The sequence below is a fragment of the Prionailurus viverrinus genome, chromosome A2 (genome assembly GCF_022837055.1).
Source record: "Prionailurus viverrinus isolate Anna chromosome A2, UM_Priviv_1.0, whole genome shotgun sequence".
Lineage (NCBI taxonomy): Eukaryota > Metazoa > Chordata > Mammalia > Carnivora > Felidae > Prionailurus > Prionailurus viverrinus.
The window spans coordinates 96,367,066-96,394,864 of record NC_062562.1 but is presented as its reverse complement, the minus strand read 5'-3'; the positions used below and the strand labels follow the sequence as shown (position 1 = coordinate 96,394,864).

General features: G+C 39.7%; 1 protein-coding gene across 4 annotated transcripts in view; it reads left to right on the top strand.

The window, feature by feature from the left end:
• CDK6 (cyclin dependent kinase 6) overlaps positions 1-27,799 on the top strand; it is a 260,707-nt gene that overhangs the window by 212,961 nt on the left and 19,947 nt on the right. For all 4 annotated transcript variants that reach the window (XM_047850934.1, XM_047850938.1, XM_047850937.1 and 1 more), the window contains exon 6: positions 26,463-26,513. In XM_047850934.1, coding sequence (XP_047706890.1) covers positions 26,463-26,513 — 51 coding nt within the window. The remainder of the gene's footprint in view (positions 1-26,462; positions 26,514-27,799) is intronic.

Sequence of the window (27,799 nt, the reverse complement as noted above, 5' to 3'; positions counted from 1 at the left end):
TTTCTTCCCTCGAAGACAGGTGGCCAAGCTGTGACAGAGAGGGCCCTGCCTGGCTGGCTGCTGGCCTCTTTGGAGACAGCCCTGCCCCGGCACAGCGCCAGGCCACATATCTGACCCTATGACCTCACGGTCTGGAGGCCCACACTGGCAGCCCCAGGTGCTGACAGCTTTGGTCAGTTGGTGTGAAGTTCCACTGGCAGACAAAACAGGACAGCATGCTGCTTCGTGTCACTTCTGTGTGATGGAAGAAACCAAGGCCCTGGATATTTGTGACACAATAAAATGGCTGCTCTGATCATTCGAGTACGGGCTTTCCTCCCTCTTTTTTGCGGGGGGACTAGGCCTTGGGAAAGGAGCGTTGGCCTTGTCAGACCGTACACGTTACTTAATGGGTAATTCTGCACTTACTCTGTGCATCTCTGTGCATCAGGAGCAGATTTCACAAGCCTTTTTCTTTGAGATTAGATTGGTCATTAGGGTTAATTATTTGGTATAGAGGAAGTATTACAATGGAGAAAAAATAGACTTCTGGAAGCCAGGGAGTAGAGGGTCTTGGAATATCAAATTGCCCCATGTAGAGAGCATACAACCATTTTGTTACAGGCTTTGAACACAAGAAAATAATCATGATTCGAATCCTCTAAACATCAAAAATACTGCCTTCTTAACTGTAAATGGCCTCCAGTCCCAGTCCCACATATCTTTAGGGGGTTTCCCTTCCCTCAGAGAAAATGCAATCAGATTCTAGTAAAGAAGGAGCCTGGGTCTTCTGTGCTGTTGCCTTCAGCCGACTCTCCAGAATCTCTACTCTTGAGATGATAAAATAACCATTTTCAGAAATACAAAGAGGCTGGGTCAGGACTCCCCAGTGCCAACTATGAAAAAGCCTTTGGTTCTGAATGCCGTATCTGACCACTACACAGATTGCATTGGTGGGAAAAAAATTGGAACCAGTTCACTGCTTTTGCCTTCTCCTGTCCCCCTCAGGGCTCATATGTGAATAGCACATTTGGCTTTGTTTCCTTAGGACCCTCCGGACCCATTTCTTTTCTTTCATCATCTTTCCTAGAATTGATTATCACCATTCCACAGGGAAGAAACAAATGGTACACTTACTTGGATGAACTCCGCAAAACACAAAGAGCTTCTCTCTTATCCCTGATTCTGAAGTGATTTGATTTTCCGTATTAAAAAAAAAAAAAAAAAATAGGGGCGCCTGGGTGGTTCAGTTGGTTAAGGCATCTGACTCTTGATTTCGGCTCAGGTCCTGATTTCATGGTTTGTGAGATCTGTGAGATTGAGCCCCACATCGGGCTCTGCGCTGGCAGCAGGGAGCCTGCTTGGGATCCTCTCCCCTTCCCTCTCTCTTTGCCCCTCCCGTGCTCTCTTGGTCTCTCAAAATAAATAAATAAACTTTTTTTAAAAAAATAGAACAGGGGCACCTGGGTGACGCAGTCGGTTAAGCGTCCAACTTCAGCCAGGTCACGATCTCGCGGTCCGGGAGTTCGAGCCCCGCGTCAGGCTCTGGGCTGATGGCTCAGAGCCTGGAGCCAGTTTCCGATTCTGTGTCTCCTTCTCTCTGCCCCTCCCCCGTTCATGCTCTGTCTCTCTCTGTCCCAAAAATAAATAAACGTTGGGAAAAAAAAATTTTTTTTTTTTAAAATAAAAAATTAGAACAGTCCTAGGCCGAAGCATAAAATCTCAATTTATATCTAATTTGGGACATTTTTAACTACCGGGAGAAAGCACTAGTGATAAAGCACATGGATTGTGAAGTGTAGTGGTTGACCTCCTTAACAGAACCCAAGGAAAGCATTCTTGAACAATGCCTGAAAATTCCAACTACTTTCACAGACGATAGGGACGTGAATAGACCTCATCGGCTCTGCCTCTTCTGTGTCATCTTTTAGATTAAATGGCACCCCCTTTAGGTGGCCATCCCTCATTGCTCTGTTGTTCCCCACCAGAGCATCTTACTTACTTCAAAGCACTCACTGCTTATCTAACGATTATTTTCCTTTCTCTCTCCCTAAACCGTAAGCCCCACAAGGTCAGGGACCACCCACGTCAGTCCTGTCGTTTCTGTAGTCCCCACGCTCACCATGGTGAAGAGTCTGTCACAGACCCCCAAACGCGTGGAAGGAACAAATGAGCTACTGAAGTGCTAGGTGGCAAACGCACTCCGTGTTCTCCGCCGACTCGCGGTTACTTGGGATCCCCTCTTTTCTTGGGTTCAACCAAAGAACGTTACTTGGTCTCAACATCAAGCTCACCAGGATGGTTTCCATTCATTCGTTTTTCTTTTTGAAAACCTGGAAATTTTTGTTCAGGCAGGGTCTCAAGTCCCAAGTCCGCACATGGTTCCATAGGCCTGTCTGAAGGACACCATACAGTGAAACAGCCACAAACTGGCTTTGGAGCATCTGATGTTGCCTCCACCACTTCTTAGCTGGGTAGTTATGACTCATTATTAACCATCTCTCGACCTCAGTTTCCTCAACTGTAACATGAGGGTATTATTATAGACTTCCCACCTAGGGTTGATCTGAGGTTAAATGAAACAGTGCATGTAAAGCACTGAGCTGTGTGTTTTGCATTGCCTATGCTTCGTAAAACCGAGCCACTGTTATTATTGTTTATGTTGTTAAAGCACCTGGGTGTGTCATGTTTCTAGATCAGGATAAGGGCTAGATTCTTGTCACAAGTAATATCGGATGTTAGAAGAATTTAGTCAAAAAGCCTCGGGCCTGGAGTGCCAGGATTTGGGACAGAACCTCATGCCTAGGGCACAGAGCATGAACTTAGGTCACAGCTGACTGGGCAGTATGGCCAAATGACTCAATAATGAAGTAATGACTAATCTTTGCAGGGCTCCCTGTCACCCCTCCACCCCACCACAGTCACCACAAAGGCTAAAACTGATCCTGGCATCTGGCAAGAGGCTGTGAGCATACGATGAGTTTCAGTAAACCCATCTAATAAGATTAGAGAGACCAGACAGTGCACTCTTCTGGTGAGGGGTCTACTCACTCCTTGAAAGGGAGGAACGGGGGCTCCAGTTTTCTTTACCTCGGTGCCTTACAGAATAGAGGGTGCAGTTCCCAACGTGCATCAGCCCTCATGGAGTCTTGCTCTGAGCCACAGGAAGCAGTGCCTCACACCAGCTCATAGGGAAACTCCAGACAGTCAGCAGGAAGAAACTCAATCACAGATGAAAATGATTTTGTCTCACTATTCTATGCAGTTTTTGGGAGCAGCCAGGGAGGGGCAAGGAGGGGGTGGGGAAAAGGAGACGTTTGGCTATGACAAATTCATTGGACAGAGTGTACTTTAACCATTTCCTTTCGTATCTGGTGTTGCATGGTTGCCTTATTGGTTTCAATCAAGAAAAGAGCCACTTACACATTTAATGATTTTACTGGATATAATTGCCTTTCATACCGCTTTGTAAGGCATATGCTCCCCTCTGCCATCTCAGTTGGAACTCAGAGAGAAGCCCCATTTGTTTAATATTTCTAAACCATACAGTGTCAGCAATCTGTACTTTTTAAATAATCTTTCATTCTATGTAAGGTTTTTTTTTAATAGTATATATTATGTTCCTTCATTTAACAAAAGTAATACATGGGTATTTTAGGACTGTTTTGAAAATATGGTTAAAGAGGGGTACCTGGGTGGTTCAGTCAGTTGAGCATCCAACTCTTGGTTGCTGCTCAGGTCATGATCTCATGGTTCGTGAGATCAAGCCCTGTGTCAGGCTCTGTGCTGACAGCACGAAGTCTGCTTAGGATTCTCCTCTCTCTCTCTCTCTCTCTCTCTCTCTCTCTCTCTCTCTGACCCTCCCCACTCTCTCTCTCTCAAAAATAAATAAATATTAAAAATATAAATATATGTGTGAGAAAAGAATATAAGATAAGCCTAGAGCATCTTGCTATACCAGAAAGTAAGAAAATAATAAAAATGGGAACATGTCAAAAGCACACGGAATTTGGCTTGAGGAGACCCCTGGACAAATCTGAGACAATTCGAGCATGAAAATATGATTACATATTACTATAATTACATATTAATGGATTATAACCCATTAAAAATAATGAGTTATTTTATCGAATAAAACAAAATCCATGAGTCCATACTGACATAAATAGGTAAAAAGAAGAGAAGAAAAAGCTCTTTCTTACAGTAGAATGGTAACTAATAAATACAAAAGGAATGATAGTGTTAGAAAATCAACAGATGCTAAAACTTTGAGTGAACATTTGATACAGATCAGGAGATTTACATCATTTCAAAATTGATTTCTATAAAATACTTTCTCTTTTACAAAGGGTAAGGAGAAAGAAGAAGAAAGAAAAATAAACCATAAGCCAGTGACCCAAAGATTACTGTTACTGATGGTTTAGCAAGTTGTCTTTTGACTGTTTTCCTATGCACTATAACCTTTTGACTTTCTTATAAAAGTGAGCTCATGGTTTTTTGTAACCTACTTTTCTCATGCAAAAATACATCCTGACCCTGGGGCAGCTGGGTGGCTCAATTGGATAGGCATCCACTTCAGCTCAGGTCATGATCTCACGGGTTCGTGAGTTTTAGCCCCGCATCATCTGTGCTAACAGGTTGGAGCCTGGAGCCTGCTTCAGATTCAGTGTCTCCCTCTCTCTCTGACCCTTCTCTACTTGCTCTCTGTCTTTCAAAAATAAACATTAAAACATGTGTGTGTGTGTGTGTGTGTGTGTGTGTGTGTGTACATATATATATGTGTGTGTATATATATATATATATATATATATGCATACATATCCTGATCTCATTTATGTATATGTAAACATTCACGGGCACATAGTAAGCATGTAGCAGATATTTATTGAATGAGTGAAATTTGCAAGAATTTGTAAAGCATACCTGTGATATCTGTTCTGATACTAAAGTTTTCCACATTTTCACGACGGTTTCGTTGGGACTAATTCCTGGAAGTGAAATAGTGTGGTAAAGAATATTAACAAACCTAAAGCCTTTGATGCATGGAACCAATTTGTCCTCCACAAAGATTTTTATTCTTTATTTATGACAGTGGTGTCTTAAACACATGCCTTTCACTACATTTTTAAAGAGAAAGATTGGGATTGATGTGTTTGAAATACCATCCAGAGTAGGACGTAACAGTTGTCAGTTAGAAAATAATAATCGTCAAGTCCTCCTCTCTCTATGTAGATAGATTCTGTCAGGACCAAAAGATGAGGACTACTAACAATTTCCCAAACCCTTTACTCATCTAATGGAAAATTCTGTTAATGCAGAAAGCTCCAAGGTGGGAAAGACTCTGATTTTTGCTGAGCCAACCATGTATTATATCATATACCATACCATCCTCTCTTAGTATCACCTGCACTAGGCCTGGAGTCTGCTATGTCAAGGTAAATGATGACGAGAAAAACCAGGTTCCTGACTGTGATAGGCTAGCATTGAGTGGTACCTCCATTATCAACACAGAACCTCCAAGAGGGCCTCCTTCACTTGGACTTTGATGCTGGATGCTTAACATCCTTGAACACCAGCATCCAGTGCAGTTTCCAAAGGTGGACAGTGCAAGGTGAAGGATACAGAGGCATTCTGTGGGCAGCTGAGCACTTTGCCCTCTTATGCCATGGCAGCCCTTACCAGCTGACTTCAGCCTCCAGCTGGTTGTAGCAGGAGGGTATTATGTCCTGATCCACACATTAGACAGATCACTAAGGTGAACCAAGTAGAGGATATCCAGAGAGGTACTTTTGGATTCAAAAGATGAGAAATCAGTAGAACTACACCATGATTTGGATTTGCTTCTATTTTCCCTTTTGGCTTCACTGGCTCTCATGTTCTCAAGTGATGACAGTTAGGCTGATTGAGAGCCGTTAGTCAAATCCAGTAATAGTATTAATCTGTGGTTGGAAATGACTGTTAAAGTAAGTGCCAGCCTATTCAGTTGTGGTTTTTCTTCCAGCTTCCAATTGTGCCAGGCTTCCAGCAGAAGGAATAGAGGCTGTGGTAAAGGAAACCGTTGATAAACGAAAGAAACCAGAAACTGTCACTACCCATAACAACGAAACAACAACCAAAAAGTTAGAGAAAAGGTGGGGGAGACAAAGGAAATTGTACAAAGCGGCTTAACCCTGCACAGTCTGATGGGATCTTTGGGCATGAAGCTAGCATGGTGGTACTCAGGCACTGACTCCAATTTTCCAGTGAGAACAGGAAGACTTTAAGTACCAAACCCGAGCTCTCTGGTAATACTGCTGAGCAAGAAAGCTTCTCTTGAGGGAAGAGAATGACTGGAGCTTAACTGAAGCTATTTTTATCAGCTTCCTAACATGCTCCTCAGTCCACTAATACACAAAGGAAGCTGGAGGTCTGGTCACCAAATTGTGTCAAAAGAGTTTACCCTATAATCCTCTTTACTGAATTTTCCATGACAAGTATTCAGTAAAGTTGCTACCACTCGTCAGTTATCAAGAAGTGCGTGTTGTAACTGAGAAGTGCTTAGCAATCAAGGTTTCTGTTTGCTGTTTTTATTTTAAGAACTTTAGACTGGCAGCTCTCCATGTTTTTTCACCAAAGCTCCAATTTTTTTTTTTTAATACTTTGAAAAGAAAAAAAAAAAACTATAAGTAAATCTGTATTCAGTGAACTGGAAAATTAAATGGATCTCTAAAGCAACAGAAGACACAAGTTCCAGAGTAATATTGAAGAGAGTCTGAACACAGTACCCAGAATATTTCACTACCTCCCTATGAGAAAATAACTATTTTATCAGCTGTTCTACCCTATTTCAGTGTTTCCAAGATGTTCATTTTTTTTTTCATATTTGATTATTTCTAGAATCAGGATGTAATTTGCGACTGGTAGCATCTTACATTTGATGAGATAGGGTGGTTGTGCTTGAAAAGCAGAAGTTAGTAATTTTCTTTGTACCATTGGAATCCAAGAGCTGGTTAACTCTGAGCGTCAAAAGACATTTTTCAAGCATTAGTAGGGAAAATGTATTTAATTTGTGGACATTTTCGTTATAACTTCGTATGCGAGTGATGGGACATTAAAGGAGTAGACTAAGGAAACAGAGTTCATGTTGTTCTCTTGGGTCACAGCTGGTCAGTGGCAGAGCAGGTCTGGAGTCCGTGCCTGCTCTGGAGGGTCCATACAGGGTGTGTTGTCCTTCTGTCTGTCTGTTAGAGCCCACGCCTTGCAAAAGCAAGACTCTGTGAGGCAAACCCCATTTTCTCTGAAGCGTCCTTCTATCTGAGCATTGGCCAAACGCCCAAACAAGTGGGAAGAGGTACCAGAACAGTTCAGCCTGAAATGAGTGCATCAGTGAAACCTGAGACAGTAGGACATTGTTCTGTGACAGCGCTGTGGGGTCGGTGTGGCTATGCAACTCAGCCACTCCTAGCTGAGCCTGAACACTCTTCCCTGGTATCAGAGACTTCCACTTCTCAGGTGCCAGGTTTATCTTTTGAAATAAATCGTGTATTTAAAGAACAGTACTCATGTTAATAAGATAATAACATCAAAGATATCCTAAAGGTATATTTTGGTAAATCAACATGCTGTTAATTATATCATATGCCATACCATCCTCTCTTAGTATCACCTGCACAGTTGATACTGCACACAGGAGAGCGGTTCGGTTACCACATAAAGAAAATTTAAATGTCTTTGAGACTTCAGAGCATGAAAACCTGAAGTAATCAAAGGTGTGTGTTGGTTACATGCTAAAGCAACACAACCTGAAAGTGGGTTTTTTTTTTAACGTTTATTTGTTTATTTTGGGGGGTGGGGCAGAGAGAGGAGGAGAGAGAGAATCCCAAGCAGGCTCTGCACTGTCAGTGCCAGAGGGTGACATGGGGCCCAAACCTACAAACTGTGAGATCACGATCTGAGCTGAAATCAAGAGTTGGACGCTTAACCAACTAAGTCACCCAGGTGCCCCCTGAAAGTACTTGTCTTAACCAAATGTTTCATTTGTATGGCTGGCGTAAAACCTCTTGCCCATGATAACCCTTCTCTTATAAAGTCAAATACATGGCAGATAGACTCATACCTCCCTAGAGAATATGCAATGTGAACAGATTGTAAGTAGAATCCTCTGCCCTCAACCTCCTCATTCTTATAAATTCATTTGTTTTCATAAATAAAACAAAGACTGTGCTGAGGCCAAAGACTGACCTTAATATTTGTTTGGTAACATACGTTTTTCAATTCGCTTTGGTAGATTGCATTTAATATATGATAAAATAGTATCAAGAAGCAGTCGGAATTAGCAATATTGATTCCAGCTCCTACACTTACCACATACATGACTGTGTCTGTTTAAGTTACAAAACTCTCCTGAGCCCCAGCTTCCTCATCCATAAAATAAAGCTAGTAAGGACTATGTTTCAGAGTTGCTTGTAAGGATTAGCAAAGTATGTCTTACCTATCATTCTTACCCCATTTCATTAAGCAAAATTTATATGGCTGTGTTAGAACTGAGAAGTAGAAATTCACAGAAGTGTTACCAATGATAAATAAATATAAGAATTAAAATGTTCAAACTCACTACTAATGGGGTAAATACACATTCTAACAATAACTTATTAATGTGTTCAGAGAGAGGGAGTGTATTTCATTTACTACTGTACTGAAGAGGGAGAGGGAATGATCTAACTAATGAGCTTTACTGCCATGGATACTCAATAAGGAAACACATTTCCCCCCATATTTGTCATTTTCCTGACTGCATCATCTTTAAATTTTCTAAGCCGGTGATCTTTATGAATAGCCCAGCAGAATATCATGGGTAAATTAAATTCAGAGATTTTTGTTCAGAGATAGGACCAAAACAACAGCATTGCATTTTCTTTGCACATTGAGACACAATGAGAAAAAGAAACCACGAAGGGGGTAGGAATGGGGGGAGGTAACACAATATTAAGCAAAAAGGAATAACTTTGGAGTGAAAGTTCATTACATTTGCTGTTTGATAGATAGCATTACTTCCACTGAGAAGCTAATTTTACTTCTCACTGGCTCTAACTGCTTCATCCACATAGTTTATTATTTTGGTAGCACGTCTGTGGTATACAGTAGGGCAGAAGCTGTAATAACCGTCCTTTAACAGATGAGCAGAGGTTAAGTGGCCTGCCTGCCTGCACTCAGTGATTTGTTAATCAGTTACAGAGTCAGCATTAGGAGCTGGGTCTTCTGTCTCCTGGTTTATTCTCCTTTCATTTCACATGGCTGAGTGCTTCTATCTTGTTCTACAGAAGTCTCTACAGGGCACACACCCCTGCCCTGTTCTAGAAATAGCATTGTTACCTGATAGGCTGGTCTGCCAGGGTGACCATTTTCAAATGTTTTAGGGAGCTAGGATATAACAGGGTTTTTTTCCCCAAGAGGAAGTAGCAATGAATCCTGCACCAAAAATAACGCCTTAACTGCTAATTCTGCTTAGTAGGTGGTTTCCCAAGGATGATCCAATGCAGTGAGTCATCAATCTGAGTGCTTATTAGCACATTATTTATCTTTTTTTACTAACCCCTGGTGCTTTGGGTTGCATGTTTTTTAACCTTTACAGCCTTTCTGGGAGGTTTATAGTCTTCATACTATGAATATAAACCATTCCCCCCAACATGTCCCTCTTTTCCTTCTTCCTCCACTCTTCAAATCTAAGATAACCCATGACTCAAGAACAGTCAGGATTATGACCTCAGACAACAGAGTGACAAGCCTTCAGAGTTGGTAGTAGCTCCATTTCATTCCCAGTAAAAATTAAAAATGTAGACTCCAGGGCGCCTGGGTGGCTCAGGTCATGATCTCGCGGTTCGTGAGTTCGAGCCCCACATCGGGCTCTGTGCTGACAGCTCAGAGCTTGGAGTCTGCCTCAGATTCTGTGTCCCCCTCTCTCTCTGCCCGACCCCTGCTTGTGCTCTCTCTCTGTCTTTCAAAAATGAATAAACAGGGGCGCCTGGGTGGCGCAGTCGGTTAAGCGTCCGACTTCAGCCAGGTCACGATCTCACGGTCCGTGAGTTCGAGCCCCGCGTCGGGCTCTGGGCTGATGGCTCAGAGCCTGGAGCCTGTTTCCGATTCTGTGTCTCCCTCTCTCTCTGCCCCTTCCCCGTTCATGCTCTGTCTCTCTCTGTCCCAAAAATAAATAAACGTTGAAAAAAAAATTTAAAAAAAAAAAGAATAAACATTAAAAAAAAATTTTTTTTAATGTAGACTCATGTGAACAAATGTGTGGGACCTATATCCAGAAAACTATAAACTTGATTGAGAGATCTAAAATGCCTACATAGATGTAGAGAACAGTTAAATGTTAGAAAGATGCTACATCTTCCTGAATAAGAAGATTGAATATTGAAATTAACTCATGGGTTTATGCAACTTCAATCAGAATCCCAGGGGGATTTTCTAAAATGCATCTGAAGAGTTAAACTCGTGAAAATAGCCAAGAATTAATTAATACACACACACACACACACACACACACACACACACACACATATACATATGAAGGGAAACTCTCCACCGCGAACCACTAAAATGCATTATGCAGCTACAATAATGAAAACAATTTAGTACCAGCAGAAGAAATGATAGACATTTATAGAACTGAATAGAGACCCCAGTTTAGGAAGTGATGTGACATAAAATTCACAAATTCTGGAGGACAGACTGGCTTGTTCAACAAGTAAGATAGGGTAACTAGTCAACTTGTTAGGGAGGGTGGGTGGGGAATGATAATGTAATTAGAGTCTCTATTCCTTAGCGTGGAGCAAATAATAATTTATTTAAGTATTAGAAATGAAACCATAAAAGGATAAAGAAACTACAGGAAATACTTACAACCTTAGAATGGATTAGACTTTCAAAGCATTAAAAAGTCAGAAAGAAACAGACGCCTGGGTGGCTCAGTTGGTTAAGCATCTGAGATTGAGCCCTGCATCACTCTGGACTGAGAAGTATGGAGTTTGCTTGGGATTTTCTCTCTGCCGCCCACCCCCGCTTGCTCTCTCTCAAAAATAAATAAACTTTTTTTTTAAGCCACAAAAATATTTGTATAAAAATTGAAAACTTTAGTTCATCAAGAAATAAAAATACCTCAAAAAGCATACAGTAATCTTGGAAAAAATGTTTGCAATGAATATGACAAAGGCATAATAGACTTCATGAATAAAGAACTCTTAAACCAATAGCATACCTCAGTGTAGCTATACCATTTTCCTATCACATTATGCCCATGTCACAATGCTAATAAATAGGTTTTGTAAACAGTACAGTTCAGATGACACAAGAGAATGAGAGAAATTTAGATCTTATTTTTCATTCACATATTCTTTGTTCAAAGGCAGTTTAAGGAAACTACACATTATGCTATAAATACTTGAGGACAGTTTGTCCACATTGACACTTCCATTTCCTAAAATGAAACCCTCAGTGGCCCACAGGGAGAAAAAAGCCTGGCTTTGTTAACCAGCTTTATTTCAACAAGCACATCCATATGGTAAGAACTTCCTCTGATGAGTCATCCACAGTTGTCAAACATCAACTTTCCTTTGTTTGACCCGTGCAGAAATAAGGTCTGTGGAAGCACAATGCAAGAGTCTGAATCATTTAATTGTGTTTTTTTTTCATATCTGAATTTGCATCCGTCACAAACTCAGTGTGTACACCCTGAAAAATTACATTCCTCAAATATCACTGAAAAAAATCCCATTCAAATGGGTCTGTTCTGTCTAGATAGTCTGTGAAATTTCTAAGGAATGTTGTGGGCTTTGCTTCCTGTGCTAAATTGTTGAGTTATCACACATTATTGGATTCTACCCAAAATGTACTGGATAGGAATATTATATTCATACAGGATACCAGTTGTCTGTAGCATTCAGAAAGGAAAAAAGAGTAAGATGACTGCTGCTCCTTGTCATAAGATATAAACTCTATCTAAAAGGATAGGTAGAAATATGTGTGCAAATATTTTTTCTTAAATATGTCCTTGATTCTTCTCTTTATAGAGGCTTGAGTTGTATTCAGTCACAGCTTTGTTATGACTGCTAACCACTGTCTTGTCTCTTTGTTCTTGTTCAAACCAAGGACTACAGAGCTGGATTTCAGATTCTGCTGTGGGGTATGGTACCATCCTTAGTTTGTTTGAAAGGGAAGACATCTTTAGAGATACCATCTTATCCATTTGTATATAAAAAGAGAAAAATAATTGAAGTGATGCTGTGTGATTTTTTTTCTTCCACATACTTTTCTCTATTTTCCAAATTTTATTCAGTGCATATATATTTTATAATCAGCAAAATAACTTGTTATTTTGTTTTAAGTAGGCTCCTTGCCCAGCGTGGAACCCAAGGCAGGGCTTGAACTCAGAACACTGAGATCAAGACATGAGCTGCGATCAAGAGTCAGATGCTTAACTGACTGAGCCACCCAGGCACCCCATATTGGTTATATATTTTAAAGTACCCACCCATCATTAAAAATATAAATGCAATAGGGACACCTGGGTGGCTCAGTCGGTTAGGCGTCTGACTGGGTCAGGTCATGATCTCATGGTTCCTGAGTTCGAGCCCTGCATCAGGCTCTGTGCTGACAGCTTGCTTTGGATTCTGTGTCTCCCTCTCTCTGCCCATCCCCTGCTTGGGCTCTGTCTCTCGCTCAAAAGTAAATAAATAAACGTGTGTGTGTGTGTGTGTGTGTGTGTGTGTGTGTGTGTGTGTGTGTACATACATACATACATATATATATACACAATATATAAGCCTTTTATTTTCTTAAGTTTATTTATTTATTTTGAGAGAGAGACAGAGTGCAAGGAAGGGAGGGGCAGAGAGAGAGAGGGAGAATTTCAAGCAGGCTCCGCATTTCAGCACAGACCCCAACTCAACACTCGAACTCACGAAACTGTAATATCATGACCTGAGCTGAAATCAAGAGGCAAACAGTCAACCAACTGAACCACCCAGGTGCCCCTAAATAAGCTTTTTAAAAAATTAAGGTGGCTCTTGAGTCAATAAAATTTTATCCAGAGAGAATAAATGCTAACTTTTGCTGACTGATCACTGCACTAATTTCTCAATCTTAGTGTCATATGTAGACATCACTAACATTTAAGGGCCAGCACCCATATTTGTATGCTAAGCAGATTTTTTTTTTAAGGAAAAAATGAGAAAATCAGTCTTCCACTGTTTGGAATATTTTTAACCAAAGATTGAATCCAACTTAAGGATATTTTTGGATCATTTGTAATACTCTCCGAGTGATACTTTTGGTTCTCTTTTGAGCAGAGCTTTTTTTTTTTTTTTTAATAAGCCACTTCAACCAACAGACACTTCTATTTGAGAAAATTTCTAGTGATTATTTTCCCCCAAAATCAACATTAAAAACCTTCATCCCTGGATTATGTCATTTTGCTGACAGATGGTTGATGTCAATATTACAGTGTTTGCAAGAGAAAGCATGTGTAAGTGAGCATAAAGGAGGTCAGAACTGCCTACTAAAAGACCCACAACAGAGCTTGTAAGACTCTCTTTGGCGAAAATATTGTGTCAAAGACAAAGTCTGATGGATTCCTAGAATAAATTTAACAAGTGGATTTGAAAGCCACATTTTTGTTACCTTAATATGTGTAATATTTGCTCTTGGAGTATGTCATTATTAGACAGGCTAACTTTTACATTTGCTGACTTTTATTCCTTGTGTATTGCTTTGATGTCAGTTTATCAGAGAGAAAAAATTTGATTCGCCTGGGTCACCTTGATTCCCATGGCTAGTTTATTTTCCATGTGTTCCTGATTAGTCTCTGCCCTCTCTCCTGCCATACCTAGGCAGTACTTCAGAATTATTCTCAGCCCAGCTCACAGCCTATTGCTACCAGTCGATGAGGTTGAACAAGATGAATACTTCTTGTCATCTTAGATGAGTAACTCCACCCCAGTCTCTATTGGTGGTCACCTCTTTAGATCCTGCACTTCCCTCAGACTGGGTCACCATACTGTAGACAAAGCCACTGGCAGTGCTCTTTCCTTGGGCAAGGTATACAGTTGACCCTTAAACAACAACTGTATTTGGTACAGTTAAAGGCACCAAACCCCTCCCCAGCACAGTTGAAAGTAACTATATAACTTTTGGCTCCCCTCAGACTTAACTATTAATAGCCTACTGTTGACTGGAAGCCTTACCAAGAACATAAACACTTATTTTATATGTTAAATGTATTCTATGCTGGATCCTTCCAAGAAACCTAGGGAAAAGAAAATGTGACTAAGAAAATCATAAGAGAATATTACAATACTGTTTAAAAAAAAAATCCTCATACAAGTGAGCCCGTGCAGTTCAAACCTGTGTTGCTTAAGGATCAATTATGTATAGCTTTATGAGGTCATTTGCTGGAAGAGAGTAATAACATCTTGAATTATGGTAGGAGGAGGGAGCTTACCAATAATCTAGTCCCTTATCACATAATAGCAGTTGTTAGGAAAAAAAGAGAATGAAACCTGTCTGAGCCACCTTCATTCTTACTGTTTTGAGAGATGTTTCTCTGATTTTTCAAAACAGCCCTCAGAAATAACAATGAAAAAAATTTTTTGTAGATTTCTCTCTCTCTTTTTTTAATTTCCTTTTCTACACCCTCTTGCTCTGGGTTTCCTGGATAATGTAACCAACCACCCCATTTGCCTGGGACAGAAAAGCTTCTTGGGACACAGGATTTTCAGTGCTAACACTAGGTCCATTGTGGGTAAGTTGGTCACCCTGTTCCTGGGGTGCTCTACCCAAATGGCCAAGTACTGAGAAGCATGGGTGCTAAGGTTCTCATTCATGAACCGGCTAGCTCCCTATTACAGCTTTTCTTTCTCTCCTAGGAAGGCACAGTATAAAGAAAGGCTAGGACTGTAGACAGATGATTTTATGATGGGGTCTAATGAGTTTCAAGTTTGGTTGAAGAAGGTCTCTAGTTCACAGTTCTGCAGAGTGAAGGTGATTGATAAGCCCTAGCCCAATTAATAATAAAAAGCCTGACTAATTAATCTATGGCACCAATTCAGCCAGATGTCCTGGTAATCTCTGATCATTTTTCTGTGTTTCCGCATACCACCATCACCCTTGCCCCAAATGATCTTCCAACAACGTTATCATTAAAGTTTCTCAATATCAAGCCCAACATAAAATACAGTGAGTATTACAGCTACAGTTTCCATATGGGAGAAAGATCCATGCCCTGGGTTTGTTTATATGACAGACCAGAAGACCGCTTTCCCCAGGGCACTGAACCTAAGATGTCTGGCTGTTAATGAAGCTTACTGCCCATGAGGCACGAGGTGCTTCTAATAGGCATCACAGGTCACACATTCTGGACTGCCTCCAGTTTCCTGGTAATTAGTAATACTGATATAAATGCTTCACCTTGCGAGTTACCTCCTTTTAGGTTTGACTCAGATTTCTTTTCCCTGTGCTAAAACTTTCTTTCAAATGCAGTATTATATAGTATTTGGTCAGACAACAGGGCAAGAGTGAGGACAAAAATGTAATAATGCAACTAGGAACCCAGCCGGTAGGAAATGCTCAACGTACGGCCATTTCTTCCCTGCCTTAAGAACTCCCCTGAGCCGTATGAAGGGAGAGCAAGAGATAAGGGAGGCACTGGGAGAGTAATGAACATGCAATTTGGCAAGAAAACTTACAGAAAGTATGTAAAATGAGTACTTGGATCCCAGACATGGAATGAGACAAATCATGTTTGTTGCTCCTATTGGAAAAGAACGTGTCCAGCTTTCTAACTTTAAAAGTCAGAAGGGTATTGTATTTAGTAATTGAGGAAGGAAGTGTTACGGACTGAACATTTGTGTCTTACCACCACTACCGCCAAACTAAGATGTTGAAGCCTTAACCTCCAATTTTGATGTTGGCCCTGGACACAGGGCCTTTGGGATTATTCAGGGTTAGATGAGGTCAGGAGGGTGGGTCCCCCATAATGGCATTAGTGCCCTTATAAGAGAGACCAAGGGAGCTTGTTGCAAGTGAGTACACAGCAAGCAAGTGGCCATCCACGAACTGGGGAGAGAGTCCTCACCAGACACCTTTGTCTAGGACTTACAGCCTCCAGAACTATGGGAAATACCAGCCTGTGGTGTTTTGTTACGGCATCTCAAGTTGACTGAGACAAGAAAAGCTAGCGCTGGAAGAACAGAAAGATAATTCTGTAATTAAATAGGTATTTAAAAGCAATGATTATTTCTGGCAAACAATAGATAATTAATACTTATTGAAGTGCTTAGAAATGATCTTTTTTTATCTTCATGACCACTTAGGCTTCTTGAGTCATATATAAAATTGACTAAGTCAGTAAATGTATTAATTTGTAAGTTTCGTAATGTTTCAGAAGTCTCAAGTGGTTTGGTGAAGTCTGGTTTAGTTTTAATTCTCAATTTTGAGTTGAAAAGTGGTGGGGTTTTCCTCTCTGCCTCTCTCATGTTCTCTCTCTCTCTCTCTCTCTCTCTCTCTCTCTCTCTCTGTCTCAAGGAAGTTACTCATACATAGTCCAGTAAAATATGAGCCCTCTATGGAGAAATAAATTATTCACATCTGGTAACAAGGAAAAAAGTAAATTCAGCTATTTATTTGTAAGGAAATGACCAGACTCCAAATCCCCTACTATGGACAGATAGGGCAGCACACTCTCTAAATTGTGTTCATCTGGCCTTTCCTGTGAAGGGCACCTCCCTTTCCTGGTAGAGGTTTTTTCCTATCTGTCTCTGTCTCAGTGAAAGAACTTCATCTCAGATTCTTCTTTTTGCCCTAGTACTTGCCTTGTATTACTTGGGCTTTTAATTTTTTTTTTTTTTTTTTTTTTTTTTTTTTTTTTTTCTCACTTGCTCTTTCCCACCAGCCCTTCCTTTCTGGGCTGGTTTCCTTCCAGAGCCTCTTTCCCCTCCACACCCTTTTTAATCCTTCACTCTGTTTGGCCTTTGCTACACTTCTTTTCATCCCTTCTCTTTCTTTGCCTTCCAAAGAGCCCATCCCTGGCCTGCCTACCTGGTGAAGTAAAGCACCTGAGGGCAAAGTTCCTATCCAGCATGCCTCTTGCTGCTTCTCGGGTGATTTTGGTGACATTTGAGATGTAGGAGACCAATGATCAGCCAGCCCACATTTTTAAATACCCATTAGTTGCAGGATGATACCGTCTAGTAATACGGTAACACGGGCCAGTTAAAGCATAAAACAGATACAACAATATAAATCAAATCGGTTTTGGCTCTAAATGCCTACACATCTATTCATATATATATGTGCAAATACACATGCTCACACTTGAATTTCCCAGAGATGAACCAAGGGCATGAATTTTGAGATGAGAAGAACTGACGTTGATGGGAAGAAGGGAGAGAAGGCCTTCTCAGTGCAGGGAACAGTAACCACTCCTGTGTATTAAATGAGTGCCAGTCATGGACAGAGTAAGCAGTAAATTATGTGCCCTGGATACAGAAGCAAGTAAGGGTTGGCCCTGTCCGCAGAGAGCTTCCAGTTTGGCTGGAGAGACCAACAAGTAACCGAGTAATAGAAGTGGGTTAGCAGAAGACATGGGAATGCAGAAGTGAGGTGGGCAGATTGCATTCATTTAGTACTGTATTGCAAGTAACAGTGTTGGGGGTTTTTTCTTCTGATTTTAAAAAGTTATTAGGGCTCATAAAATGCTCAGTGAAGAATATTAGAAAAATGCAGAAAACAAATCACCCATAATCTTGCCATCCAGAGGAAAGCAAAAGATAGTAGTTTTGTAAGCCCTTTTTGTACAAAGACTTTTTTTGTCTTATTATTTAGTTCTAATCTGATAAATCAAATGTTTGGGGAAATCCAGATTCTTATTAGTAGGTTATTCAGAACTTCCAGAGCACATGTCTTCAAATGGGTACTTGACCGAATATATGGTAAAATAAATGTTTGTCATTGTATTCTAATACCATGTACTTAAGCCTTTTTTTAATATATATTTAGGCCTAAATCAGTTTTTTTTTTTATTTTTTTTTTCAACGTTTATTTATTTTTGGGACAGAGAGAGACAGAGCATGAACGGGGGAGGGGCAGAGAGAGAGGGAGACACAGAATCGGAAACAGGCTCCAGGCTCTGAGCCATCAGCCCAGAGCCTGACGCGGGGCTCGAACTCACGGGAGTGCAAGATCGTGACCTGGTTGAAGTCGGACGCTTAACCGACTGCGCCACCCAGGCGCCCCTAAATCAGTTTTTTTACTGTCCTTCTGAATCTGTAATGTTTGCTTGGAAATACAGTTCCTTAACTGTTTTTTAAAACTGCTTTATTGACATAAAATTCACATACCATACCATTCACCAATATAAATTGTATAATTCAGTGGGTTTTAGTTTAGTATATCCACAGAGTTGGGCAACCATCACCACAGCCAATTTTAGAACATTTTTATCAATCCAGAAAGAAACTTTATACCCATTAGCAGGCACTCCTCATTTTCCCCCAAGCCCCCCAAACTTAAACAGCCATTAATCTACTTTCTGACTCTCTAGATTTGCCTCTTCTATATAAATGGAATCATATGATAAACATGGCCTTTGGTGACTGGGTGCTTTTACTTAGCATAATGTTTTCAAGGGTCATTCATGTTGTAGTAGTGCTTCATTCCTTTTTATGACTGAATGAAACTCCATTGTACGGTTCCACGGCATTCTGTTGACATTCTGTTATCCCTTGTCGGTTGGTGAACATTTGGGTTGTTTCTACTTTGGGGCTGTTATGAATAATGCTGCTGTGTGCATTCATGTACAAGTGTTTGTGTGCACATACATTGCCAGTATTCTCGGGTATATACCTAGGTGTGCTAAACTATCATTTGCATGTTTTTCATTCTCAGATTTCAAAGCATTGTTTTATGCATTATTTTGTATTGTAAAGGAACATATTTAAAATTAATTACCTTCCAATCTTCTCCCCACACCACCCTCTCCCCACCTTTTTCATTAAGCTTGATTTTACTAATACTGGAAACTTAAAACCACACTGCTTCTCCCAAGTCTTGTTGAGCCTTTTTTTTTTTTTTTTTTTTACCAAATTCAGATCACCTTCCCTTAAATGTCTTTGTGGCCTTTCCCATTTGCTTGTCCACCTAGTTTAGGTCCTTGTCATCTCTTTCATACACTGACCTCCCAACTGGCGCCTCTAGTTCTGTCTCTGTCCCCTCTGAGTGACTCAGTAAATCTCTGCCATATTAATCTTTCTAAAACACAGCTTCTGTTTCCTGCTCATTGGAGTCAGATAGACCAACTTAGCCACTTACTGAATAGAGTTTCCTTGGATAAGTTTCTTTAGTTCTCATCTGTAAAAGGCAGTTAATCAGACCACCTTCCAACATTCTAGTAAAGATTAAATGATTGCCTTGAACTTTTGTCTCCCACCAGTAAAACGAGATAAACATCTTTAATTCATGATCCTGCATTTGTATCTCTTCTCTCCCAGAAAGGCAAGGATCATTATGGTGATGTGTAATACATAGATCTTGTAAATATTATAAATTTATATTGTAATGTATTTATATCAAAATGTGTAATATAATTTAAGTATATGTATAGTATATATTAAGACCATATATTATATAATATTTATATTTAATATATTTTTAGGGGGAAGGGTTCTCTCCCAGCACCTCATGCAGCCCTGTGTGCTTAGTGAGTGATCACTCAATTAGTGTTTACAAAGTAAATCAATTAATTGGTTTTCTGCTTAAGGTGGTTATTTGAATAGGTGGTAATTGAAAGGTGATAACATTTTTAAGTGAACATATAATAGCTCTATCTAAAACTGAACATGGGAGCAAGTATAAAATAGTAGGAAATATTTTTCAAAAGGTCATTTTATGAACATGGAAAATTGCTCTACTAATCAAGAAAGATAGCAGTTAAAGCATAGCTGCAGGTCAAATACAGGTTACAGAGGTGTTCTATAGAGTGATCCATGATTTCCTCATCTTTTTAGTACAATGAACATATTGTAACCAAACGTAAGCTTTTCATCTTCCTTTATGCGTGAATCATTTCCTTTCTATAGGATACTTATCAGCATACACGTCTCATCTGCTAGAAAACATACCCTACTTCTAAATGTTTTCCACTGTTTATTGAGCTTATGAATGACATTTATATGTTCTTTTAGTTGTTTGTTTAAAAAAGCATGTAATCTGAAACGTGGTACCCTTTGTAATTTGACCCAAGGAAATTCACTTCATGGTTAAAAGATAGGGTGCGTGAGTGTGTTGTCAAAACTACATACAGAGGAAGAATATTGAATAGAATATTCAAGAATATTTGAATATTGCCAATTCAAAATTAATCAAACTTTATCCAAAAATTTGACATTCTTTCTTTCTTTTCTTGATGATAAAGGTGTAAAAGTTGTAAGGGTGTATGACCCTAGCAGAAGAGCTACTAGGCTTTAATATGATTTGGGCATCCACCAGGTGGTGACAAATGTCCTCTTCCTTTCTGGTTCACTATGCGAAATACTTTGTCATCTGTGTATAATAGTGGCCAAGGAGCAGGAGAACTATCTACCATGTGTAAGTGTGAGAAGGTATGTGTATTTAGTTGCCATTTATTTTATAGGTCTGCTATAAACTGGACATTTTACAGATAAAGCAAATAAGATTCAAAGAGGCTAAGTGACTTTCCTAGGGTCATTCAGACAGAAATGGCTGAGTGGGGATTCACACCCAAGATAGTCCATCATCAAAGTCTATGCCCTTTCTCCAGTCCTGAAAAATCAACATGTCAGGGGAGGGGGACTGAAGGTGGTGTGCATTAAGGCTGAAATTCACAAATTCAAAAAAACTTTAGGAAAAATCCTTGCTAAAAAAAACCCCAAGAACCATTCTTGTTTTGATATGACAGTGCCTACGCTCATATGAGAAGAAAATTGAGTTTGCTGTGGTTTGAAACGAATGCAATCTGCCATTATATTTAGCAACAATCCTTTTAGTTAGAAAAAAATGCTTTTATGTATAAATTAAATTTTTTTTTCAGAAAGAGTTTATCTTATCAGCATTAACTATTACCAAGTATAACAGTGAAGGAAGATATTTGAAGAAAATGCTTGGAAATAACCTAAAATTCTCTTTCATCAAAACATAGCGATACTCAGTTTCAGATATTTCCCCCCAAATATGATTTATCTTGTCAAATAAATTGGCCTCAAAGGTTGAAATGGTAAGGCCTTCCAGTACAGTCTTCTGTAGTTTAGGTGGGAATTTGAAATAAAAAAGAGGTTGAGAGCCATGAGAGGCAGAAGGAGGTTTATGCAAAAGAATGTGAATAGTCCTAGGAAGTGAGTGTGGAGAAAATCTTCTGAGGAAAAGGGAAGATCATAGGCCAGGTGAAGGGAAAAGAAATGTATAAAATTAAAAATGGTTTTATGAAATGTATATGCAACAAAGGTCTTTAACAGATAATATTTGCAAGCCACTACCCAAACCTTTGCTTAAACTACTGAGAAGTGATCTGAAGCAACTAATAAATCAGAGTTTTTTGTTATAGTAGAGTGCATAAAAGTTACTGACCTTAAGTAAGGTCAGTATAATAAATAAATAAGTCCTGTATAATAAAGGGATTTTTTAATATATTAATCCAATAAAACAATTGCACAGTTTTTATTTGGGAATGTTCTTGATAGGCATAATCTTTCCATTTTACTAGTTAACCCCTCCAAAAACTGTGTATATAAAGAAATGTTTTAAAAAATATAACACCAAACTTCAGATTTACTGCTTTCAGCAGAATATCTCTTCTGTTAATTTTACTTTTAAGTAATTAGTATAAAAGAATTAGTAAGTATGTTACCTGGGAGGCTTATGGGATAATTTAGTGGATCCTCTCCCTACACTGACTCAAAAAAAAAAAAAAAAAACTATGACTTTTTAAGAGCCTTTGTCTCATGATATATAATAGAATATTCCCCTTTCATCTTCAGTTTTCATGAAGGACCTATATAAATATACCCTAGGATTTCCACAAGAGATAGACTTTTAGGCACTAGGCAGAAACAGAGTTCAGAGTTATTTTGGACCTCCTCACATTTTCTCTGTCTGATCATCTCTAGCTTAGTCTGTGTTTCAGTCTTCTGTGTCTTACTCTTCCCCATTTTGGTCCTTCAACCCTCTACTTCCTTCCTTCCAGCTCAGCCCTATGTCATGGTAATAAAGAACTAGCCAAGTTTGACTCATGTATTTGTGTGTTTTAGCTGAATCATTCGTACAATTATAAAAATTATTCAAGGCAGTAGAATTAAACTCTCCCTCACCAGTAAACCAAAGAATATAGTCAAAGGTTATGTCCATAATGGTCCACCTAAAATATGACATAAATTATATGAATTGAAGGATATTTAACTCAGCTTATCTGAGGAAGGAAGAAATATTCAAAGTAACCTCAGTGAAAATACAATCCTTCTGGGGCGCCTGGGTGGCACAGTCGGTTAAGCATCCGACTTCAGCCAGGTCACGATCTTGCGGTCCGTGAGTTCGAGCCCCGCGTCGGGCTCTGGGCTGATGGCTCAGAGCCTGGAGCCTGTTTCCGATTCTGTGTCTCCCTCTCTCTCTGCCCCTCCCCCGTTCATGCTCTGTCTCTCTCTGTCCCAAAAATAAATAAACGTTGAATAAAAAAAAAAATTAAAAAAAAAAAAAAAGAAAATACAATCCTTCTGGCCTGATGCACACAGGTCAGAGACCTGATACAGCCAAGACTTTTGACCATGGAGCCTTAAAGACAGATTGTATCATATAATGTCCTTGATGATCTTATTCTTCCATTTCCATACTCTACCATAGCACCCCCAAGAATTCATCGTGATGGAAAGTTTCATCTTTCCTCTAAATCCACCTTAACTCCCCATGTTCCTGACGAACTTAGCATCCTCTGTCATAAAACCAGCTCAAACTTGAGAATTTTCAGTCAAAAACTGAATGGATGGTTCTAAGAGTTTGATCACATTCATGACCAACCTTTTGGTCAACTAAGAGTATCAGTACCAGTACCAACTAAGTAGGTCTGTTACCCACTTCATGTGACTCCTTTTGATCATCTTGTGACTTTGTTTTTGCATCCAGAGACCTATCTTATAGGAGTTAATTGCATGCAGTCAGGATTTAGTGGTTCTGTATAACTCAAGCTAATCCATATCTCTTATAAAGCCAAATTAATAGACTACAGAGTCACATGCCAGGTCTTCCTGTGTGGCAAAAGTCATTTTGGGCTGTACACTGACTTGTTGCTTCCAAGTTTCTAGTATTCCCCATAGCAGGTCACAGAAAAGTGGTTATGATTAAGACCTTCTGCTTGTTGCACTCATCAAAGGATACCAAACTAATGGGCCAGTTCTAACTCAAGGATGTAAAGCACATTTCATTTTGTGGGCCAAGTCCAGCCAATAGAGATAAAACTTTAGGCTCTCACAGTATGGTACACTATATGACTTGAAAGCCCTCTGCTAAAACATGTAGCAAATGTAAGATAAAATATAGCAAGCATTTGCTTGACTGCACAGGGGAGCTAGCAAAGATGTTAAAATATTGCCAAGAAAGAAAAAAGGGAGCTGAAAACCAAACCAGTAAGGGCAAAAGCCACTGCTACCCCTGAGCTTCAGGCTTGGGTCTTGGTACCCTCTCAGGAAAAAGGTGCTCTTCTCCTTTTACCTGGGAACAACATCCATTTAAGTTAGTCTGCTTTGTTATTTCCCAGTAGCCACGGCCAGTTGATTTTAAACAGTTCCATGATTCTCAAAGACAATTTCACCCTTGCCTCTGTGGATACCAGTCTTCTCCATGAAGGGTGAGGGGCTTGGCATGTTTACAAAGCTGCCTAACCAGCTCATCAGATTAAATGCATGCTCTCCGTTCCCTCTGGGCCTACTCACCTGGCATGTCCATCACTCGAGCCATGTGAGATACCTGCTAAACAAAGAGGGGTCATTTGTGTTCGTCCAAACCTTGTGATGCTGGTTACACTTAGTTTTGTAATTTCATACTTTAATATTAAGGAAACAGATGAGTGTGAAAATAAGGAGCAGTGTTGTTTCTGTGCAACCCAAGTTCTATGCTTTGGAAAGGAAAAAAAAAATAATGTACCAATTAAGATGTGAGCAAGACAGCCGTAAAAGACTACCCTGGGGGGAAGAATGTAAAAATCTAGAAGGGCCTAACACTGTATGTTAACTATACTAGAATTAAAATTAAAATTTTAATTTAAAAAATCTAGAAGGGCCATCAGACAGTAAGTTTATGGAAAACATAGAGAACTTCAGTCAGTCTGGTGGATTGCTTTGTTCCTTGTTAAAACGGCAAGAATTTAAAGACACTTGGACACTTGCAGAGTAGTATGGGTACAGAATCCCACAGACACCTGCTTGTGAGACACCACATTCTCTATAAAGTGCCCTTCACACATTCTCTGTGCTGTTTCACCCCACAGCCTCAGCGATAGGTACTGTCTATGAGTGCAGAGGACATTAGTAAACAAAATAAATGTATCATAATATAATAATGAAGCAGATAGGCCTCGGGGCAAGGCAGACCTGTTTTGAATTTTAAGTCTGCATTTTGTTATTTGTCCTTAGGTAAATCATGAAACATCTCCAATCCTGTTAGCTCAACAGCAAATAGGGATAATAATAATAACTACCTTGGTCCTGAAATTTTTGTGAGAATTAAATGAGATAATGTTTGGGGAGCCCATGGCACTATGTCAGATTCAACATTAGTGTTCTGGAAATAACAGCTGTTAAGATTCCATTGTTTGGCTTTTCTAAAACTTGCTCTTTGAAGACCTGTCTGGATGGCTTTCAAAAGCCGTCTCCCTGGTTCTTTCCGAACTTGGCTGCATTAGTGATGTGGGAGTTGCCTATCTTAGTTTGCTATGGCTGGCATAACAAAATACTAAAGGCTGCGAGGCTTAAACAACATAAATTTATTTTCTCACCATTGTGGAGGCTAGAAGTCCAAAATCAAGGTGTCAGCAGATTTGGCTTCTTCCGAGGCCTCTCTCCTTGGCTTGCCTTCCTGCTGGGTCCTCACATAATCATTCCTCTGTGTGCACACATGCCCCTGATGCCCCTGTGTGTCCAAATTTCCTCTTTTTATAAGGACACTAGTCAGATGGGATTAGGGCTCACCCTAATGACCTCATTTTAACTTAATCACCTCTTTAAAGACCCTATCTCCAAATACAGTCAGTCCTCTGACTGGGGGTTGGACTTCAGCATGAATTTTGGAGGGGATACAGTTCAGCCCATAGCATTGCCACAAATTAATTATTTTTGGCTGCATTTGCAAATAACCCTTTTAAAGAATAAGAACCTGAAAAAAATTAAAAAGAATAAGAACCTGAATAGAAACTATGGTTGAGGGATTTTAAGATATCTTCTAGCCACTGAAATGCTAGGACTTTGCAGGATTCTCTATATATGATCTATATAACAAGTTTACTTATTATGCCTAAAAAATATTTAAAAGGTTTAAGGCTTTATAAAATAATATATAATACTTATATTTATAACTTGTATATAACATTTTTAAAGTACGGTCTCTGGTAATAGGCTAAAAATATTTTTTAAAGCACATTGTTGAAAAATACCTGTGAGGCATTGAGCAGGGGGTTAAGAAACATTTATGTGTGTACCATAGGAATATATTAAATGAAATATTTATTAACTGAGCACCTGTTCAGGTACAGCATTAGGCCAAAGATTAGGGGCAAACCAGAGAAGTACTTGCCCTTGAGGGGTATTGATCTACTTGGGAAAATGCCAGAAATGTCACCAAATGAGCTCATTTAATTGCCAGTTAAATTCTCAGTGTAGACACTGAGGCCTGTGTGTTCACAGTCACCTCTGAAGCCAAGAGTGATGGTTGGCTTCTATAACGTGAGAAAGGAAGGTGAAAATCAGAACAATAGGTCCAGGGGTTTTCTCCCTGCAGCGTCAGGACAAATGGAAACAGAAAGCCCTGAGGAGGTACTGTATAGCAGAGAGGTGGGGCAAGGGTGCTCAGAAAAGAATCTGACTAAGAGCAGTTTCAAAGCCCACAGACCCCTCGGTTCAGACTAGGACAGTGATGTGTTCCACCCTTTCACTAAGTTAAGTAGGATTTTGAAACTGAGGAATGTATGTGCTGGTGGCACTGTTTTTGGAATGAGTACAAATAGGATACCCATGGTTAGAAAACGTGGGAGTCAGGTACCACCAGATACTTAGGAGAGATCCTCACCATGAAGTGAAATGCAAGAAAAACCTTCATTTACCAAAGGAAAGAGGTCTCACTTCTTTACCTCATCCTCACCCTTAAGGAATATTTTACTTTGCGTAAACCATGGTAATGACCAATATGATTGAAATGTAACTTGAGAAAATCCTGTTTAATGTGTATCTTTATTCTTCTAGGCCTCTTTTTCGTGGAAGTTCAGACGTTGATCAACTTGGAAAAATCTTGGAGTAAGTAGTAACTCTAATTTTGCATCAGCATCTGTAGCATTAAAACATTTATAGTGCCTTTCATATAAAATGTTTATCTCTTGTCCTTCCTACCCCAAGCTGCGGCCTCAGACAGTGTTACTATTTGTGTGGTGAGTGGGAACATGGCAGACATGCTGTTTTATGCAGAGCCCATCATGACATGTAGCCTATCCGGACTCTGTTCTGGCAGCTTGTATGTTGTTCGTGTGGATCTTTTCGCTAATCCTCCTTCTCCATTTGGCTGAGCTCCAGTTCTTTTCAGATGTGTTGTGTGCTTGGGCCGTTTCAGATGTCCACTGTCAGAGGTGGGGCGCTTGGTAGCCTGGTAACCCATTCTTGCCCACTGGGCTTCCTGTCCCCATTGAGTATCCTTTTGTTATCCAGATTGGTTTTGCATTGTTTTGTTTTCCTGGGCAAAAGATGGTATGCTACACAACCCATTTTTCTTGGGAGCACCAAAGTAGGAAATGAGAATCCTAGATTCTAACCCTACATCTGTTGCTAAATAACTATGCAATCTTGAGAAAGTCATTTAAAATGCCTCATAAAGTGCTTACACAGTGCCTGGTGCATAGTGAATACTTTAAAAATGGTAGCTATTATTATAATTCATCCTTAATTGTTTAACCTTTTTGTTCCTTAACTTCTTCACCTGAGTAATGAAACTTTGGATATAAATTCTAAGATTCTTTCTTGTGCTTAACATTCTTTGGTTCTAATTGTCTGTTACTTGGCTTGTTGATAATTTGCAGAGTTCCATTCATGTCTACATGTTTATGCATGTGGGCGTATGTATGCTTTCATGTTTCTAGAATGTTAAGAAGGAGCTTTATCTTCTCACAAAGCATGAAGTATGGCATCCTTTTGGGATATGTGCTTGTGCCAAGCCCCTTCAGAATTGGGGGGGGGGGGGGGAAGGGGGGAATAGGGTGCCTGGATGGCTCAGTCAGTTAAGCATCTGGCTCTTGATTTTGGCTCAGGTCATGATCTCCCTGTTTCTGAGTTCAAGCCATGTATTGGGCTCTGCTCTAACAGTACAGAGCCTGCTTGCGATTCACTCTTTCCCTCTCTACCTCTCTCTCTGTCTCTCTCTTTCTGTCTCTCTCTCTCTCTCTCAAAAATAAATAAATAAACTTAAAAAAAAAAGAATTGGGGGGAGTAAGAAAAAAGTGGGGATTCTAGAACCAAAAAAAAACCCTGATCGTTGGTCTATAATATTTTATAGGAATCCCAGAGATTTTTATGATACTTTCAGTCCATCTGTA